This window comes from Numida meleagris, chromosome 1 (assembly GCF_002078875.1).
Source record: "Numida meleagris isolate 19003 breed g44 Domestic line chromosome 1, NumMel1.0, whole genome shotgun sequence".
Lineage (NCBI taxonomy): Eukaryota > Metazoa > Chordata > Aves > Galliformes > Numididae > Numida > Numida meleagris.
The window spans coordinates 109,267,117-109,283,880 of record NC_034409.1 but is presented as its reverse complement, the minus strand read 5'-3'; the positions used below and the strand labels follow the sequence as shown (position 1 = coordinate 109,283,880).

At 42.0% G+C, this 16,764-nt stretch overlaps 1 protein-coding gene across 2 annotated transcripts in view; it reads right to left on the bottom strand.

Annotated features, from left to right (window-relative positions):
* LOC110403719 (amine oxidase [flavin-containing] B-like) overlaps positions 1–8,607 on the bottom strand; it is a 54,337-nt gene extending 45,730 nt beyond the window's left edge. The window contains exon 1 of one of the 2 annotated variants that reach the window (XM_021407360.1): positions 8,386–8,607. In XM_021407360.1, the coding sequence (XP_021263035.1) occupies positions 8,386–8,431 (46 nt within the window). In that variant the 5' untranslated portion in view covers positions 8,432–8,607. Of the gene's footprint in view, positions 1–1,667; positions 2,107–8,385 lie in introns of those variants that run through there. The other variant, XM_021407351.1, reaches the window with a different exon arrangement.

Sequence of the window (16,764 nt, the reverse complement as noted above, 5' to 3'; positions counted from 1 at the left end):
TCCTTTTCTCACTTCTGCTCATTACTTAGTGTAACTCACTGATTCAGCCTCTAATGAAGCTCGTCTCATAATATTAACTCATACTGGAACAAAAGAGGTGCCTTGGTCCAATATTCAATGATTCAAACATTGATCTATCACTTGAGCAAACAGGGTGCAAGTTTATATGTAAGCTATCCAGTACATCAGGATATTATATAGTATGAACTGGCTGTTTGATCAGCTGTTGCTGTGTGCAGTCCACCATGAAGACTGCATTCAAATTTCTACCTTGATGGCATAATTCATCTATAAAAACTAGCTGGCTGAGAGGCAGAAGGCTACAGAGGCACATTTTGGGTATTTTTTGCTTCTCACTTCCAGTTGAGTTATATTGTAGAAACTGGAAAACACGATGTAGTTGAATAATAGAGACATGATGTAATAGAATATAAAGTAATAGTACAAGCATAATGTAATAGATAGAAAGGATTCGAGTGAATTAAAACTTTGTGGAACTCTTGAACCACTTAAAGCAAGAGATGTCAAACAGAGGTCACTACTCTAATCTAATTGTTGCAATTGCAAGATGCCAGAGGCCTTCATGAACCACAGCCATACTCTTTATTCACTGCTGAGCACAGAGCATTCCGAGCAGAGGTGTGGTGGTGAGGGAATGGTACAGCTGCACGCCCACCCTGCTCAGGCATAATGAAAGATGGCATAATTTCAGCATCAACATTATACCTTAAAATGATTAATTTCAAATAAAACAAGAGGTAGCTGAGGCAGACTCAGACAGAAATCAACCAGGCTTTTACCCAGAAACTCTTCAGTTTACCAGGACTGCTGCCTGTTTACCAGGTCTGTACAAATTCTCAGGTGGGTACATTTTGCTGGCAGCAAAGGCAGCATGGAGAGGGGTAGGGCAGAGAAGAACAGATGAGGGAAAAGATGAGTTTAATTCCTTCAAGCAGATTTGTCCCCAGAAATATTCTACTCTTCTTCTCCTTGGAAGCCTGCTCTCCCCATACGTAGTAGTATCACTGTTTCTTGACTTTAAAGTCAAGGCAACATCTGTGTGGCTCGATAGGCACTTTCCAGTTTTTTTTCCTAAGCGACACAGAACTCAGGATCTCCTCAACTGAGATACTGAAAACTGACAGGAAAGAAGAAGCTGGGCAAAATACAAATGCATGGACAGGTTATTGAAAGTAATACTAGACATTCATGGTTCATGGTTCAAATAACAAGGTACTGTAGTGTGCTCTTATTGTCCACTGAAATCAGAAAAACGAATCTTCAAACAAGGATCCTACATAAACCTTAAACACACAGACTAGTCAATTAGATGAATGATCACATTTTGACAAATCATCTCATAAAGCAAGAACCTTAATATCTGACATAAGTTTACAAGGATAAAATAGGTTAACAGCCCTGGAGGAAAATCATGTTATGTTCAAAGACAGCTATATAAAAATTAAATGATTGAAACAATAATGACATGAATGCAATTTCCTCATGAAATCAAAGCCCAACTAAATGATGAGTGATTTCAGAAACAGTATAACTGAGTGCTCTATAAATACATCAAGATAAATCCTCTGTAAAGGAAAACTAAAGAATGGTTTTCCATCCACTGTGGCACTGCTTAGAAAACTTTTATAACCAACAAAAACTTTTACCATTGTACCACTCCATGAAGTAGCCGCTAAGGAAGGGAGACGAAACACAAAGGCAAGCTCCTCCCACTCTGGAAAGGAGCAGTGAAACAATATTGCTTTTTGTCTTTAACGAACAGAACTATTTAAGGACAGCTGTTTGTTGTGCTACAGAGAAGCAAAATGCATCAGTGGGAAGCATGCCAAAATCACCAGATTGTTTACGCACACAATAGTAGCTTCTGAAGAAGAGAAGCCTTCTTGCTTGACTGAATTGTGTATAAGACCTAATTCACTGTCATTAGCTGCTGTGTGAGATGTGTAAACAGAGCAAACTCTCTGCTGGTTTATGATACTACACGCAGTGCTGGAAGTTTACTTCTGGGACAATCCGGCTGTCTAAGCCTGCATCGCTCAGGCTGTCTACTAAAGCAATACAAACAGGCCTACTTAGCTTTTTGCCACAGCTCTCCACCTTTTAGTAAGACCAACACCACTCACCAGCTTTACTCCTGAGATTACATCAGACACCCTGAACACACCAAGGATGGAGTCAGAGGAATGGGCCGCTCCTCACAGCCTCTAGGACTGTGGGGAACAGAGTTTGACCTGGACTTGTGTCATTGGTGGCGACTGACACTACAGCCATTTGTCACACTGCAAGGAGCATGCTGAATAGTGTGACTTTAAAATTACTCCTATCCTCGCTGAAGCCAAAGAGTAAAATGGGCAAATCAAAATTCGTAAGAATGCAGAACTTAACTTTTGGCAATCTATTGATGCTACAAGAAAATAAAAGAAAGAAAGAATAAAACTAGGCAAGGAGAGGACACAGACGATGGAGAGAGGGGATGTAGGTCAGGGTGGCACAGCAAATTATTTTTGACTGCACCTCCATAGAAGAAGAACACAAAAGTGGAAAGTTTACTCTTTCCATGTTACTACCTTTGAACCATACAACTAAAAGTATTCCAAGACAGTAAGTCTGCAGTGTCTATGCTAGCAAATAGAGCAGATCAACAGGAGATCTGCAGAGCAAAACAGTTGTACCCGGAATATCCCATGACATACATGTGAAAGGTGCTTTATTTCAGACTAGTTCTTATACCACCCTACAGACTGAACATCCCATTTAGGGATTGGAGCTCAAATGGTGAGCTCCTAGAGCATGTCTTCCCAAGGAAAAATTAATGCAATGTGTTTGCTTTGAGTCTGCTGTGTGACACACACCATCAAGAAATAAATAGGGTCAATCAGGAGATCTGCTTCAGGTACGCACCTGCTCTGAACCAACACACGAATATCTAGCACCACCTCTGGTGTGATTAGGTGGCAGTCCAGTGCTAAACTAGACTATGGCCAATCTACTGAACTGAAAGTATCACAGCAGGTGATTCCCAAGCAAACAACGCACTGAAGTTTCTTACAAAGGATTTTCATCCTCTCCTATGTCTAACCTTGTTTGTCAAAAATACATAATTCATCAGTACAGATAAGAAAACGACTGTGAACTTAGTAGTCTGTAACACTAACATGAACTGCTACACACAAACTTGTGTTCTCCAGCAGTTATTTCTGTAACAGTTACTCAGGAATCTCTTGTAGAAAGTTTTGGTATGCTAATGTACCTTCTTTGTTTCTTCTGAGGTGGTTTTCTTGTTTTGCTGTCTGTACATGATGAACTTTCCCTAATACCAGCCTTTCGTAACAGTTAAATAAGTTAATGGAAAAGCTTTGCTTAATGATGCATTGCACTGAGCCTTTGTTGTAATAGGCGGTTGCGAGGATACGAGATGTAACGAGAAAGGCCCCCTCTCCGAAGGAACAGGGACTAGTTGACCAAAGAATGTACCGCTGACGGAGGAAAAATGGCAAACTAAGATGATCCAATAAGCTACCTTTTGATATGTCAGTAGATGGAAAATACTGCTTCATGCTTCACTGCTACATGCCTCAGCAAAAATATCCAATCAGCATTAAGGGAGTAAGCTTTAGATGGCAATAGTGGATAACAAGTATTATAAAAGGAGTGCTACACCTTTGAATAAAAAAAAAAGCTTTGCTTGCTGCTATTGTGCGTGTGTGTGTGTGTGTGTGTGTGAGTGTGTTTTCAAGTGGTGCCGAAACCCGGGAACATGTGAGTGAATGTGTTTTCAAGTGGTGCCGAAACCCGGGAAAGAGTGTGTGTGTTTTCAAGCCTTGGGAGAAGAGATTTCTCCTTCAGAAAGAAGGAAAAGCTTCTTATCAAATCAACTTTCAGACCAATTTGAAGGTATCAGTGAGTGACTTACTACTACTGCCCCTGCTGCCTAGGCTACCAGCCTATCTCACAGCACTATGCAGCTGCTTTCTGCACTGTTTGTTATGTATTGCCAAGGTTTGTGTGAAAAATCAAAGTCAGCTGGCAGGCTCCGCTTAATTGCTTTGTGTTCCTTTGCAGTAGCCATGAACATAGTTGAAAACAGAAGGAAGAACTCCTGAGGGCCGGGACAGACAATTGAAAATGTGAACAAAGAGCTTCAATTGATAGAGAAATGTCCAGGATTCTCTTTTCCTACTGCATCCTATTGAGAGTGGCACCCCTCTGCAGAGGAACTTGGAGATGGTCACAGTCCTTCCTCAGAAGGGTCCAATCCAATGCATCATGCATGGCTATTTCAACCATGTCTGTGTGTGGTTTTTGTTGTTGTTGTTTTTTCCCAAATAGATAGTTGGTATAGGACTGTTAGATTAGGGATGCTCTCCAAAAATAGTGCCTTGTTTGGCAAACTGGATTTTTTCAAGGGAGAACTACTATGACACTGTAAATTTCCACCTGGCAGAAAAAACAAAACACCAATAAGTAAGCAGAGGAACTAATGCATCTCATGTATATTTTTCTTGCAACACATCTTACATTTTGTTTCAAAAAACAATTTTGCCCTCTGCTTCAGTCTGTTCCAAAGCAAATTGAACATCTTCAGATAACAGCCCACCGAACACCTGACCTGTTTTGTGTTTTTTTCTAAGTAAATTAAAATTGACTTACAGATTGAGTGAAAGATACTGTAATCATGCAGTGCATAAAACCTTCACACAAATAAAGAGAAAGACTTGAAGAATACAATCACATCTTAATAACACAACGATAGGAGTGTAACTATTTTATAAATCTACCATTTCAGTATTTTTGTTCTGGCAGGTTTTCATTCTGGAACATACAGGAACACATCGGGCTACTTGTGAATGAGAAAACACTAAGCATGCTTCAAATGACATTCACTATAATAAGTCAAAGAAGTTCACCTTTCACAAAGAACTGATTAACCTCACTCTGATTGCAAAATCTATGCACTAGTAATTTACGAGAAGTATTTTCATAAGTATGACTGAGTATGACTAAAGTATAAGCAACACTAGGTTAAAATCTGTTCTTTTGAAACAAAGTAAAGAGGTCTCCACAGCAAAAGCAGGGACAGGAAAGTAGTTTTGAAAACATATGAAGGAAGTTTTTAAGTGAAACCTCCGAACAGCTTTCAAAATTTGATTTAAGAAAATTTCTTAAGTTTTCTGATGCTTCTGAACAATCAGAAAATCCTCCCACTGTGCAAGTTTTGAAATCTCCACAGAACTAATTACTCCCTTACATTTCCAATCTAAATATTCCCTAGCATCAAGGATATTCCATACAGTCTGTGGCTAAGTCTTTTCATACATATGGGCACTTCTTTTTAATCTACACCATTCACAGAAATGCCAAAGACTGCAGCAGTTTTGTACATAAAACAGAACTTACTGTTCAATAAATCCTCCTGTTGCTGTTCCTTGTTCTATCACTACATATCCCTGTAAAAAGTCTCTCCCTACCCCTCTTATAGGCCCCCTTTAAGTACTGAAAGGTGACAATGAGGTCTCCCAGGAGCCTTCCCTTCTCCAAACTGAACAAGCCCAGCTCTCTCAGTCAGTCTTCAGAGGAGAGGTGCTCCAGCCCTCTGATCATCTTTGTGGCCTCCTCTGGACCTGCTACAACAGTTCCACATCTTTTTTGTGTTGGGGGCCCCAGGCCTGGTTGCAGTACCCAGTGTATAGTGGCAGGATCACCTCCTTCTCCCTGCTGGCCACCATTCTTTTGATGCAGCCCAGAAAATGGCTGGCTTTTCAGGCTGCAAGCTTGCACTGCTGGCTCATGCATAATTTTTCATCTGTCAGTACCCCCAAGTCCTTCTTCACATGGCTTCTCTCACTCCATTCATCGCTCAGCCTGCATTCATGTTTGGGATTGTTCCAACCCAAGTACAACATTTTGCATTTGGCCTTGCTGAACTTCACCAGGTTCATATGGTCCCACTTCTCCAGCCTGTCCAGGTCCCTCTGGATGGAATCCCTTATCTCTGTCCTTTCAACTGCACTTTTTGGTGTCGCCTCCAGACTTGCTGAGAGTGCAATCAATATCAAACAGTGTGAGGGTACTGCAAATGGACAGTTTGTATTACCCTGAAAAAGTAAATAAATAGAAAACAGAGAGCTGAAAGCTGTCTCCTCAGCGTTTGTTTGCATTTTTGCATCAGTACAGCAGCTTTTTTGTTTCTTCGTTGGTCAGATTCTATGCTCACTGCTGTATCAGCCAACTCAACAACACTGAGCCTGAAGGACAGGGGAACCCTGCTGTTTTACATCAGTGCACCTACTGATGACTGCCTCCCCTTCAGGCAGAACAGCTAAGTCTCTGTCAGCTGCTCCTGAGACAGCTCAGAAACAGTGACTTTCTGAAGGAAATCAAATCTGGAGCACTTACTAGTCTCCAGACCTAGTCTCCAAAGAGTGACCCATTTCAAAAATCTTATGCTTCATTCTCCAGTCAACAGGTGACCAGATCTCTGCAGCAGTCTAGCATTCCACTGGAAGTTTTCAATAAGGGCAAGGAGATACAAAAGCCCAGCGTTATATGCACCTGGCTGCAAGTCCTTTACAAAAAAGCGCACAGATAGAAGACAGAGGTTAATCAGGAGCAGTATATAACAGCTGAAGTAAAGTGACTGAAAAGAGTCATTAGCAATTTTTATGCACATGTATTTTTCAAGCCTCTGTGTGGGAGCAGGAGAAAAGCTGCTACACCACAAGAACAGAATACTTCGGAGTAATCTGGTACAGAAGAAAGTAAATGGAAAATTGGTTCCTTACAACCACATGCCACTTGCTTCTGTCTGCAGGTAGAGAAGAGTGAAGCACACAACTGAACACAACGCAGCACTGCTGCTCTGCTCGGAGAGCTCTTTCAGGAAAACATATGAAGTCTGTGCAAGCTTGCCACGAAAATATTCCCATGGCAACAATGAAAACCAAGGACATATTAAAATCTGTTATGCTAACTCTGACTCCAACTCATTAAAGAGAAGGTACCTGTAGCACCGCTTGTGTACAAAAACATGCCACTGAGGATTTAGAAGACAGATAGATAACAGTAGTTAATTTTCTGTAATGTTTTCATTATGAAACAAGGTTTAAGTTAAAAATTAGCCATAACAGAATATAATCAATTCTGTTTCATAAAACGGTGACTTTTGCTAACCACATAAATACACTTTAAACGTTTGATAATTATTCAGCAGTTTCTTATCATAGCAACATCCTTAGGAAAAGATATCAGAGTCTAAAGGCCCGGGCTGTTTATGGAAATAATCAGCTTTAAGGCACCACGGTGGGTAAGCCCTGTGGAACTAACACACCATTATCCACTGCATATTGTACATCTTCCTTCCACAGTGCACACCTCAGCATTGTGGTTATGCAAAAATTAATCTACCTTATCTGAATAAGTAGGGGAAATTAAAAGCCATGTTGAATAAATAAAAAAGGAAGGATGATCTTATTGGTCTTTCCAACCTTAATGATTCTATGATTCTATATGTTTTGTGACACATTTTGATTAATTTGTTTGCAAAACAAGAGATGCTGTTTGGATCTGTGGGCATGCATAATTATGCACTAATGGGACAAACATGTCATTAGCAAAGGAACTACCACATTGCATACCTTCCAGCATGCATAGGCCAAATAGCAGCTGTTTGATACGTCAAAGGCACAGAAGGAAAACTAAATCTATCACACATAATGCAATTTAATTGGGCCCATGCATCTCAGAACAAAATGCATGAGCAAGATTCATTCTGGGCATGCACAGCACTCTTCCAGCAAGATTAGGCTAAAAAGCAGATTGCCACTGAGTGCAACAAAGCTCCTGGGCCTGCCGCTCCTTTCTGCAGGCTGCTGGTCTCACCTCCATCACACCTGTTCTGAGAGGGACTAGCAACAGAGGAAATGAGCCAGCTGCTTTCTGGCGTTTTTCTTTTACGCTTCTACCTGCTCTAAACAGAAGACATCCCAACACTTGTATCAGTCATTTGTGACTAAGGGCCTCCACATGACATCCCTGGACTCAGCCTAGAAGCAACAGAGCGCGTACCCATCTGTCCCAAACTTCCACGGGTAGGAATGACGTGGGTTCAGAGGATGCTGGAGCTCAACAGTGGAAGAAATAGAAAAAAATAAATAAAACAAAATAAAGTCTGCACAATGTATCACAGCCTGAATTATGGACACACTACACTTAAGGACTCGTAAGCTGAGGCACCAGCGCTGCCTCCCCCAGGCTGCCCCCGGCAGCGCCCAGCTCCTGGGGCGGGGACCCCCGCAAGGCACCGTCCCGGAGAAGCCGAACCCACCGCCCGACCGACGCTCAGCCCCCAGACACTGCCGGACCCACCTGAGATGCCGCCCCCGACCACGACCACGTCGCATTTCTGTGCCATGGCGCTGCCCCCCGCCCCGGCAGCTGCCTCCCGCCCTGTCGCGGCGGCTGCTCCGGACCGGCTCTGGTGGGCGGGCAGCACCGCCCCACCCCGCCCCGCTGCCAAGTACCGCCTCTCGTCTCCCCGGCTGTGAGGGTGCCCGTCTGGGGAGGCGGTAAGGCTGAGGCTGGTGGTCTCTTACCATAGGAGGCCACGGCATCTTGTCCTTGCCTCCCTGCCGCGGGGTTGGGCCCCTGGGTGAAAGGAGAGAAAAAGACTGGTCTTTTCCAGAAACAAGTGTCAACACATTCATCTTCAGCCATACCGTACAAACCCAGCAGGGTTTTCCATCTCTTGGGTTTCTACTTTACCATAAGTAAGGCTCCAGGAGTCTGGAGATGGTATACATGTGCTAACATGTTTCCTCAGACATCGACAGTGGGATCAGCTTTATCTCCAGCAAGTCTGCAGATGACACCAAGCTGAGTGGTGCAGTTGACACAATAGAAGGGAGGGATGCCATCCAGAGGGACCTGGACAGGATTGAGAAGTGGGCACATGTGAACTTACTGAGGCTCAACAAGGCCAAGGGTAGGGTTGCCCTTGGATCAAGGCAATCTCAGATACAGAATGGGAGAAGAACTCACTGAAAGCAGCCGTGCTGAGAAGGACTTGGGGGTCCTGATGGATGAAAACCAGAACACGAACCAGTAGCGTGCGCTTGCAGCCTGGAAGGCCAACTATGTCCTGGGCTGCAACAAAAGAGCGGAGGCCAGAAGGGAGAGGGAGGAGATTGTCCCCCTCTGCTCTGCCCTTGTGAGTGCTAAAAGAGGGGAAATTTAGGTTAGATGTAAGGGAAAATTCTTTATGCAGAAGGTGGTGAGGCCCTGGCACAGCTGCCCAGAGAAGCTGTGGTGCCCCATCCCTGGAGGTGCACAAGGCTGGGTTGGATGGGGTCCTGGGCAGCCTGAGCTGGTGGGGGGCAGCCCTGCCCACGGCAGGGTGGTTGGAACTAAATGACCTTTAATGTCCCTTTCATCCTAAGCCCATGTTTCTATGATTCTGTTCTATCTGTACAGGTTACATCTAGTAGCCGTATCAGTCATATCTGATTTTCCCCACTCAGCTAGCTCGACAGAAGGGATCCAGCCCCAAGAACCTTCTGAACCAAAGGCTCTTGTCTGTCTATGTCCTTCTCCGTTTCCTGGAGCCAAGCATTGAAAGAAACAGGCCGTGACAGTCTGGACAGTATTCCCTCTTTTTCTTCCATAATAACTCACTTGATAGTTTCTGGTGTGCAGAGACGGGGAGAGCCATGATAGGAGTCACAAATATTGACTACAGCAGGTGCAGTCTTGTCTTTTTAAGGAGAATGGGAGGGAGGAAAATGTAGGAAGCAGAATAAAGATGGATCTAGATCAACTGCCTACAATGTTAATCACTTTGGACTCATCTCTTTTTTCTTTTTGCCCTTGTGTTTATAGCTTGAGATAGTGTTTTTGGATGTCTGAGGATGAACTGGGACCTGGTGTTGCTAGAGGCAGTGGAAAACAGGCATGTATGTGTTTCAGAGAGATGCTGGGAGACAATTGCTGCTGATCACCAGATCTGCAGATCTGTGTCACCTCCACATAGCCTATGGAGGGCCCTGGGAGTTCTATCTTCCATTCTTGTTCTTGATCTCTGAGATTTTCCATCATTGTGGATGTGGATAGCAGTAACCATAGAATTATAGAATATCCTCCATTGTAAGGGACCTGTAAGAATCATCAAGTCCTATTCCTTGCTTCACACAGGACCATCTAAAAATCAGATCATCTGTCTGAGAGCATTGTCCAGATAAGAACATTTGCCTCATTAAAAGCATCCTAAATACCTCCCTCTGAAAACAGGCTTCATGAGTGTTAGTAGCCATGCCTGAAACAGTTCTACCTGACTGATCATTTACAGGGAGAAGTTCCTTATTTCTGAGAGTAGTTAACAGTGAAGAGATAAATAGGTCGCTCCAAGCAACTTGAATAAAAAAGGTTATTGGGAGGCTGCTGAGGCTGAATGAACAGAAGATGCAGTTTTTGCATTTCTTGTCAGAAATACATGTTCTTAATCCAATTAGAAGAGAATCTATCTGATTCAAGCAGATTAAAACAAATTCCAAAAGCTCTTAATACTAAGGGACATGCAATTATTAAATGGCAGACAGAAATAATAATTGTAAATATTTTTTCAAATCCCATGTGAAATGCTGAATGCTGAGGAAGGCTGTTCGAAAAGCAGAAGAGGGTCATTTTATCTGGGCAGTTATCAAGGATAGCTATGGTTACATCTATGTGTCTAATGCCGAATGCCACAGATCACAACATCCACAATGCTTAGCACTTCGGCTTGGGATTCTTTGGGTCCCTGTCTTCCTCCTGGGTCTCTAAAGAATGATTAATATTTTTTAAATATGAGTGTTTGAAACAAGGCTGTATTGTCTGCAATTGGATGACACTGTGCATACCCTAGAGTCATTTGAAGGTCCACAGGAGTGTTTGAAGGCAAAAAACCCTCAAAGGGCTGTTATTGAGATACAATTAAGTGCACATCTGGATCATTAAGTCTGGTTTCCTGACATCAAGGACACATAATCCTTCTGGTGAATAAATCTAGCTCTATCTAGAGCAAGCCAATCTCTCCTAAAGCCAGGTCAGTTGTTTTTCCTCCTCTCTCTTGCAGTAAATCCATTTCAAAGTTTCATTTTTTCATCTCAGGCTCTTCTGCTTCAAAAATGTTTATGCAATGGTGCACTTAAACAGAGATCATATTCCTCCTTTTGCTTTCCTACTCACAGGGTTAACACTAGTCAACCCCTTTAGCATCCACCAGTGCAGGGAGGCACATTTACTGATCCTAATAGCTCTTTTCCACACCTGTCTTAGTCAGAGTGTATTTATCTGCAACATGTAGATGTAATCCTAATAAAGCCTCTTTCATGGCAAAAAGATTTGCTTATGCCTGGAAACATCTAATCATATTAGGATATTGTTTCTGTTTTATAATGGCCCCATTACTTCTCACATCCCATGTGGTTTCATCTAATTTAGCAGACAAAGGATTTTTCTACCTGGATTTTGGTGCATTATCCTTTGAATGCATATTGTTGCAAGCAAAGCAAATTTCTGCGAAAACAGAGCAACTGAGAGCCTCTACATTTTATCAGCTTGGAAGGGAACTCGCCTGAGACCTGTACAAGTGTATTGTTTCCATAAATTTTCTTAGACACTTAGACACTGTGGTAATAAGATAGCATAAATAGCTATAGTGTCTGGCAGAAAATGTACTGACAGCTGTGGACTATCTTTTGAGAAATTAGTGGAAAGTTGATGGAGTAGGGGTCAAAGCCAAAGATCTTCAGACTTACAAAGACTAAGAGGTAGAATGCAGGCTCGTGATTCATGACTGTCTGGCCAGTGGTTGGTAAAAACACAGCACAGCATTCTAAATTACACATCCTCTCAGCTTCTGCTCCTTATATGGCCGTGCTTTTAATAAGCCAGCTTTCTGTTGTTTATGTTACTGTCTCTCTTCATCATCTTCAGCTGGAAAGTATCCACTTTAGGAAAAGATGGTTTTCACTGCTGAAATTTCCTGCTGGCAGGTAATACACACTGACATTGACTTTAATCAAAGTGGCAGAATGGATTCCTCCATTAGCAGCAAGGTGTTTTAGCACCTGCATCACCAAGTGCTTCAGCAAGAGCGATATGATCAGAGCCAAGAATCCTGCATCCAGATGCCAACTCTCACTGCACAAAGTCCATATCAGCAAGCCTTGGGCACTCATCATGCCTTCCACCCTTCCCCACCACCACCACCATCCCTTACTGGATGGCAGTAAGGGAGGTAAAGGAGTAAAGGAGGCAGCCTGAGCACACAGGCTAGAAAAGCACAGCTCCCAGACCTTCATAACTATAGTTGGGACACAAGGACTAATAGATTTTATTCAGTTTGAATGTTAGACGATCAGGCTCAGGGACACAGTTTCTAAGTCTAGAAACAAACTTAAGGAGTCACAGTCACGTATGGAAAAACTGTGCAAAGAGAAAGATGACACATTGGTTGTGAAGAGTGAAATGGTACCTAGTGAATTTAATGCTTGTGCTTCATTACTATTTTCTGATGGAGAATTCTTTGAAAGCACATTGAACACTGCCTGCTACCTCTGTTCTGCAACCAGATCATGCAGCTCTTCCAGTTAGCATTCTAGTTTCTGTTGAATATTGACACTACAGAAGATAGGCATACATTTTTACATAATTTCAATTTCTCTGAAACAATTGGTGCATAAATTGGGAAAGCACTTGTCAATGCCTTTGAAATACTGTGCAATTAAATAAGCATAGGCTCCATGCCTGGCTTTCTAATAAATGAAAACTCCTGCAAGGAGTCTCAGGAGGTTGTCTAGTCTCTCCCTTTGCCCTAAAGCAACATCAGCCAAGACCAAAATGTATCTTGATTAACAGAGAATGTTAACCTGAGAGCCTAAATGTCAGCAGCCAAGATTTTGAATCCAGCATAAAACTGTCTGACATTAATCTAGAGCTAATAAGCAAAACCTGGATATTTTATCATCCAGATGGCTTTCCAAGTAGGACTGATTATTAAATATAAAACCTACAAGATTAAGCCCATTAGTAAACTTGATGTGTAAATATAAACATGCTTCTCTTGAGCGCAAAGAGCCATAGTGCAAGACCAGAACAATGGTCTGAGTAGCAAGATAGTAGAATCATAGAATGGCTTGGGTTGAAATGGACCTCAGAGATCATCTAGTTTCAACCTTCTGCCATGGGCAGGGTTACTAGCCTCTAAAGATGCAGCAAGGATGGCCACTGCCTGGGGACTGGACCTCAGAGGCTCCCCATGAGATTGGTTGGGGCAGAACCTGGTAGCCAGGGCCTGTCTCACCACCCCACCAGGAGCAGGGCACTAGGGGCTCCAAGGCAGCCCCATTCCCTGGCTCCTCCCTGGGGACAGGCCAAGGCTGGACCAGGACATGAACCTGTGGATAGGCCCGGCTGGGCAGGGGCCATGGCAGGGCAGGGCAGTCAGAGCTCAGAGCATATGAGGAAATAAAATACTTTATCCATTATACTATATCCTCATTGTCTTGTTATGTCTTCTACCCAGTGTGTCTTTTAATCCCTAATTTCCTAACTGTTCGCAATGATGAAATAGTCTATCATCACTATTATAACTCATGTTCTTCTTCTGCAGAAAAAAAAGCCAAACATATAGGAAGACACTCTGGAAGCACCTACAGTTCAAACTTAGGAAAGAGTTGAAGTAAAGAACAGGCTTACATATATGGGTATGGGGGTTATTATCTCTGAGGAAGCTATTATGTATGTATTATGTATATAAGATATACTAGACATCTGTATAGTAATGCTGCTGTGACTGCTTGGGGAGATGCTGTTCAAACTTCTGTGCACACTTCCTAAGTCCAAGACAGTGCTGCGTAAATTGAAGTGGCTTTGGTGAAGAACTCTGAAAATATGTGTTCTAGTGAAAAATCTAAATGTAAAGAGGAGAAGATTAAGGGGTTATAGCTTTTAGAGGTGGGATTTGTTTTGTCTTACGCTGACTGCCTACACTGGCCAACAAACACCTTATCTGGGAAGTGGAAGAGATCAGTAGGCCTTGAGACTTATTTATGCTATACTAAAATAGTTAATCCAGAGAGATGGAACAAGTTTCCTCTCAAGCTACCTCTCTCCGTTGACTGTCAAGGACATCTAGTTAGTTGACTGAGGCTAGGTAACCTTTTAGATAATTAAAACTAGTAAAATAAGTTCCACTCCAAGTATGCAGTTGAGAAGTAAAGAGTCTTCAGTAAAGGTGATATAAGTGTTAATTAATACTTCTAACCTAGAAGAAAAAGAGGAATCAACACAAATCTTCCCTGCAATCTTACCACTTGGGTTGCTTTGTACAGACCATAAGATCTTGTCCTTGCTCCTGAAAAAGAGGTTCTGAGTTCAGGATGGATTGACTCTCTGTTCTTCTGTAGAAGCTAGGACTACCTCTGCAAAAGCTCTGTGTCCTGGTCATCCTCCCTGCCTTTTACTGGTGCCCCTCCATGTCCCGAGGCAAAGCTGATACATCTCCTTGAACAGGCACAGAGAGCCCCTCTATGCAGGAAGGCCTTGCTAATTATTAAAATCATAGCAAGGATATTACGCACCCATAGAACAGTCAGTCAGTTGTCTGCTGTTCCAGAATCAAGTTTTTATCCTATAATTGCCCTTTGCACTATGTATTTTCTAAACAATCAAAATGCAAGCCCTGTAAAGTGCAGAGTTTAATCCAAATATTCCTCTGCTAAATCCTGTGGGATCAGGGCTTGATCCTGTTCCTTGAGGCTTTGGGTAGAGTTTCCATGCTCATGTTATTTTTCTTTCCATTGTACACACAGGTTTATTTCTTCTCAAGCCTAGACTTTCTCCAAATTTTTTAACTGCCTTATAAATCCCCAAGTACAGCTCCTCATCAATTTTTCCTTATATACTTCTTTTAACACATTTTCATAAATGACAAACCTCTTCCAGAGAATAAAAAATACATATGTGTGAACTTGTTAGCTCTACAGTAGTTTAAAGTCAGTAGAATCTAGATCTAAGACTGTTGGGCTTTTTGAGTTGTCTTTGTGTTATTTTTTGTCTAGAACAATAATTTTCAGATGCAAATATTTTTTTGACTCATCTCACATTTGCCATGATCAGATTTTGGTTTCATGGAGTAGCCATCACGTAGTTACTGTTACTGTAAGTTATATTTCAGAAATGATAGATTTTGGAAGAGATCAGAACTAGGCAGAAATGCTACTGCTTTGCAGAGAGGAAAAACCAGATGGACAACATCTTCCTGTGATATAGTACAATGTTCAGCAAGGCTATTTTCTCCTGCTTTGACTGTTAAATCATTCTTTTATTTTAAATGTTCTATTGGAACTCATGCCCTGGGATAAGACTATGCACTGCTTTCAGTTTCTGCAGTTATTGAAGCCTTCATCCCTAATACCCCCTCCATCTATCTTATTTTGCATCATTTTCTTTGGGTTCCCCATTGCTATTACTCTCTACTGTCCTGAATGAGACTGAACTTTCTCAGTTATACTCCTGTTACTTGCATGTCTCTGCAGTGGAAGCATAGTGGTCAGGGAAACTGCTACATGAGTTCTGAATTCAGTAACACTGCTTAATTATCTTGTTTATGTTGTGCATAGAGGTAGTTCAGCTGTGGGTTGGCCCGCCTGCTATGTCTCTCTGCCAGCTGGGAGACAGGTCACAAAGTAAATTTGGTTGTTTGGATTTTTTTGATATTGCAGAATGCAGTATAAGGGGCTAGTTTCTAGCCATTTGCAACTTCCACCACATATTTTGCTTGTTTTTGCTGATGACCAACTTATTTTGTGATTTTTTTCCACTGGTCACTGGAGTCAGTGGAAAGATTCATACTGGCATCTGTTTTCTGAGAACCCATTTTGGGGTCTCTATTGCTATTCTAAAACTTCTGGCTTACAAAGAAAGTTGGCTTGTTATCCCTGTATTATTTTAGATTAGAAGAATGTTAATGCATTTAAGCAGCTTGCTGAGGTTAGACAGACTTTTATCTAAGCCAAGTTTTTGGAACTGATACCTGCCCAGAGATACATGGACAGATGTAGAAAAAATATCACATCTGGTAATTCTTATGGCAAACAAACACAACTTTTATGTTGTGTCAGTCTGATGAAGCCACTGAAGCAGATTTATCAGTCAGGTCTTAGGAATTCAGTCATAAAAGCCTTAGTGCTGACGTAAGATTTTAATAAATCAAGTATATTTGCATAATTTCATACTTGGAGAATATGTATTGTCAATGCCAGAGAGAAATGGCCTTTTGAATATTGGCTAGTGATTTCAAATACCCTGAGCTCATTAGAATTTCATCTGGGATTGACTGACCAACAAAAATAGTAGAGAATAAGAAAACACATCAGGATTAATTAACTGACATTTTTATAGGAGACTTTGGAATGGTAAACATCATAAACCATGAGCCTTGCTTAATGAAGGAATTCATTCTGAAGTGAGATTCCTTGATACTGGCACACAGGAGTTGCATCCCTTATACTTTTTACCCACTGGCTTTTAGTGCATTACAAGAAATCACTGCCTTGACAAACAGCTGCAGGTTTTCCTCTAAAGAAGGTGCTGCACTATGTGGAGTAGTGATCCTTTCCACATCTGCTAGACTTTGTGCTCTGCCGATCTGGTCCCATGGTGAGTGGTGAAAGATCTTGTAGAATCTAGCATATAATCACTGACTTA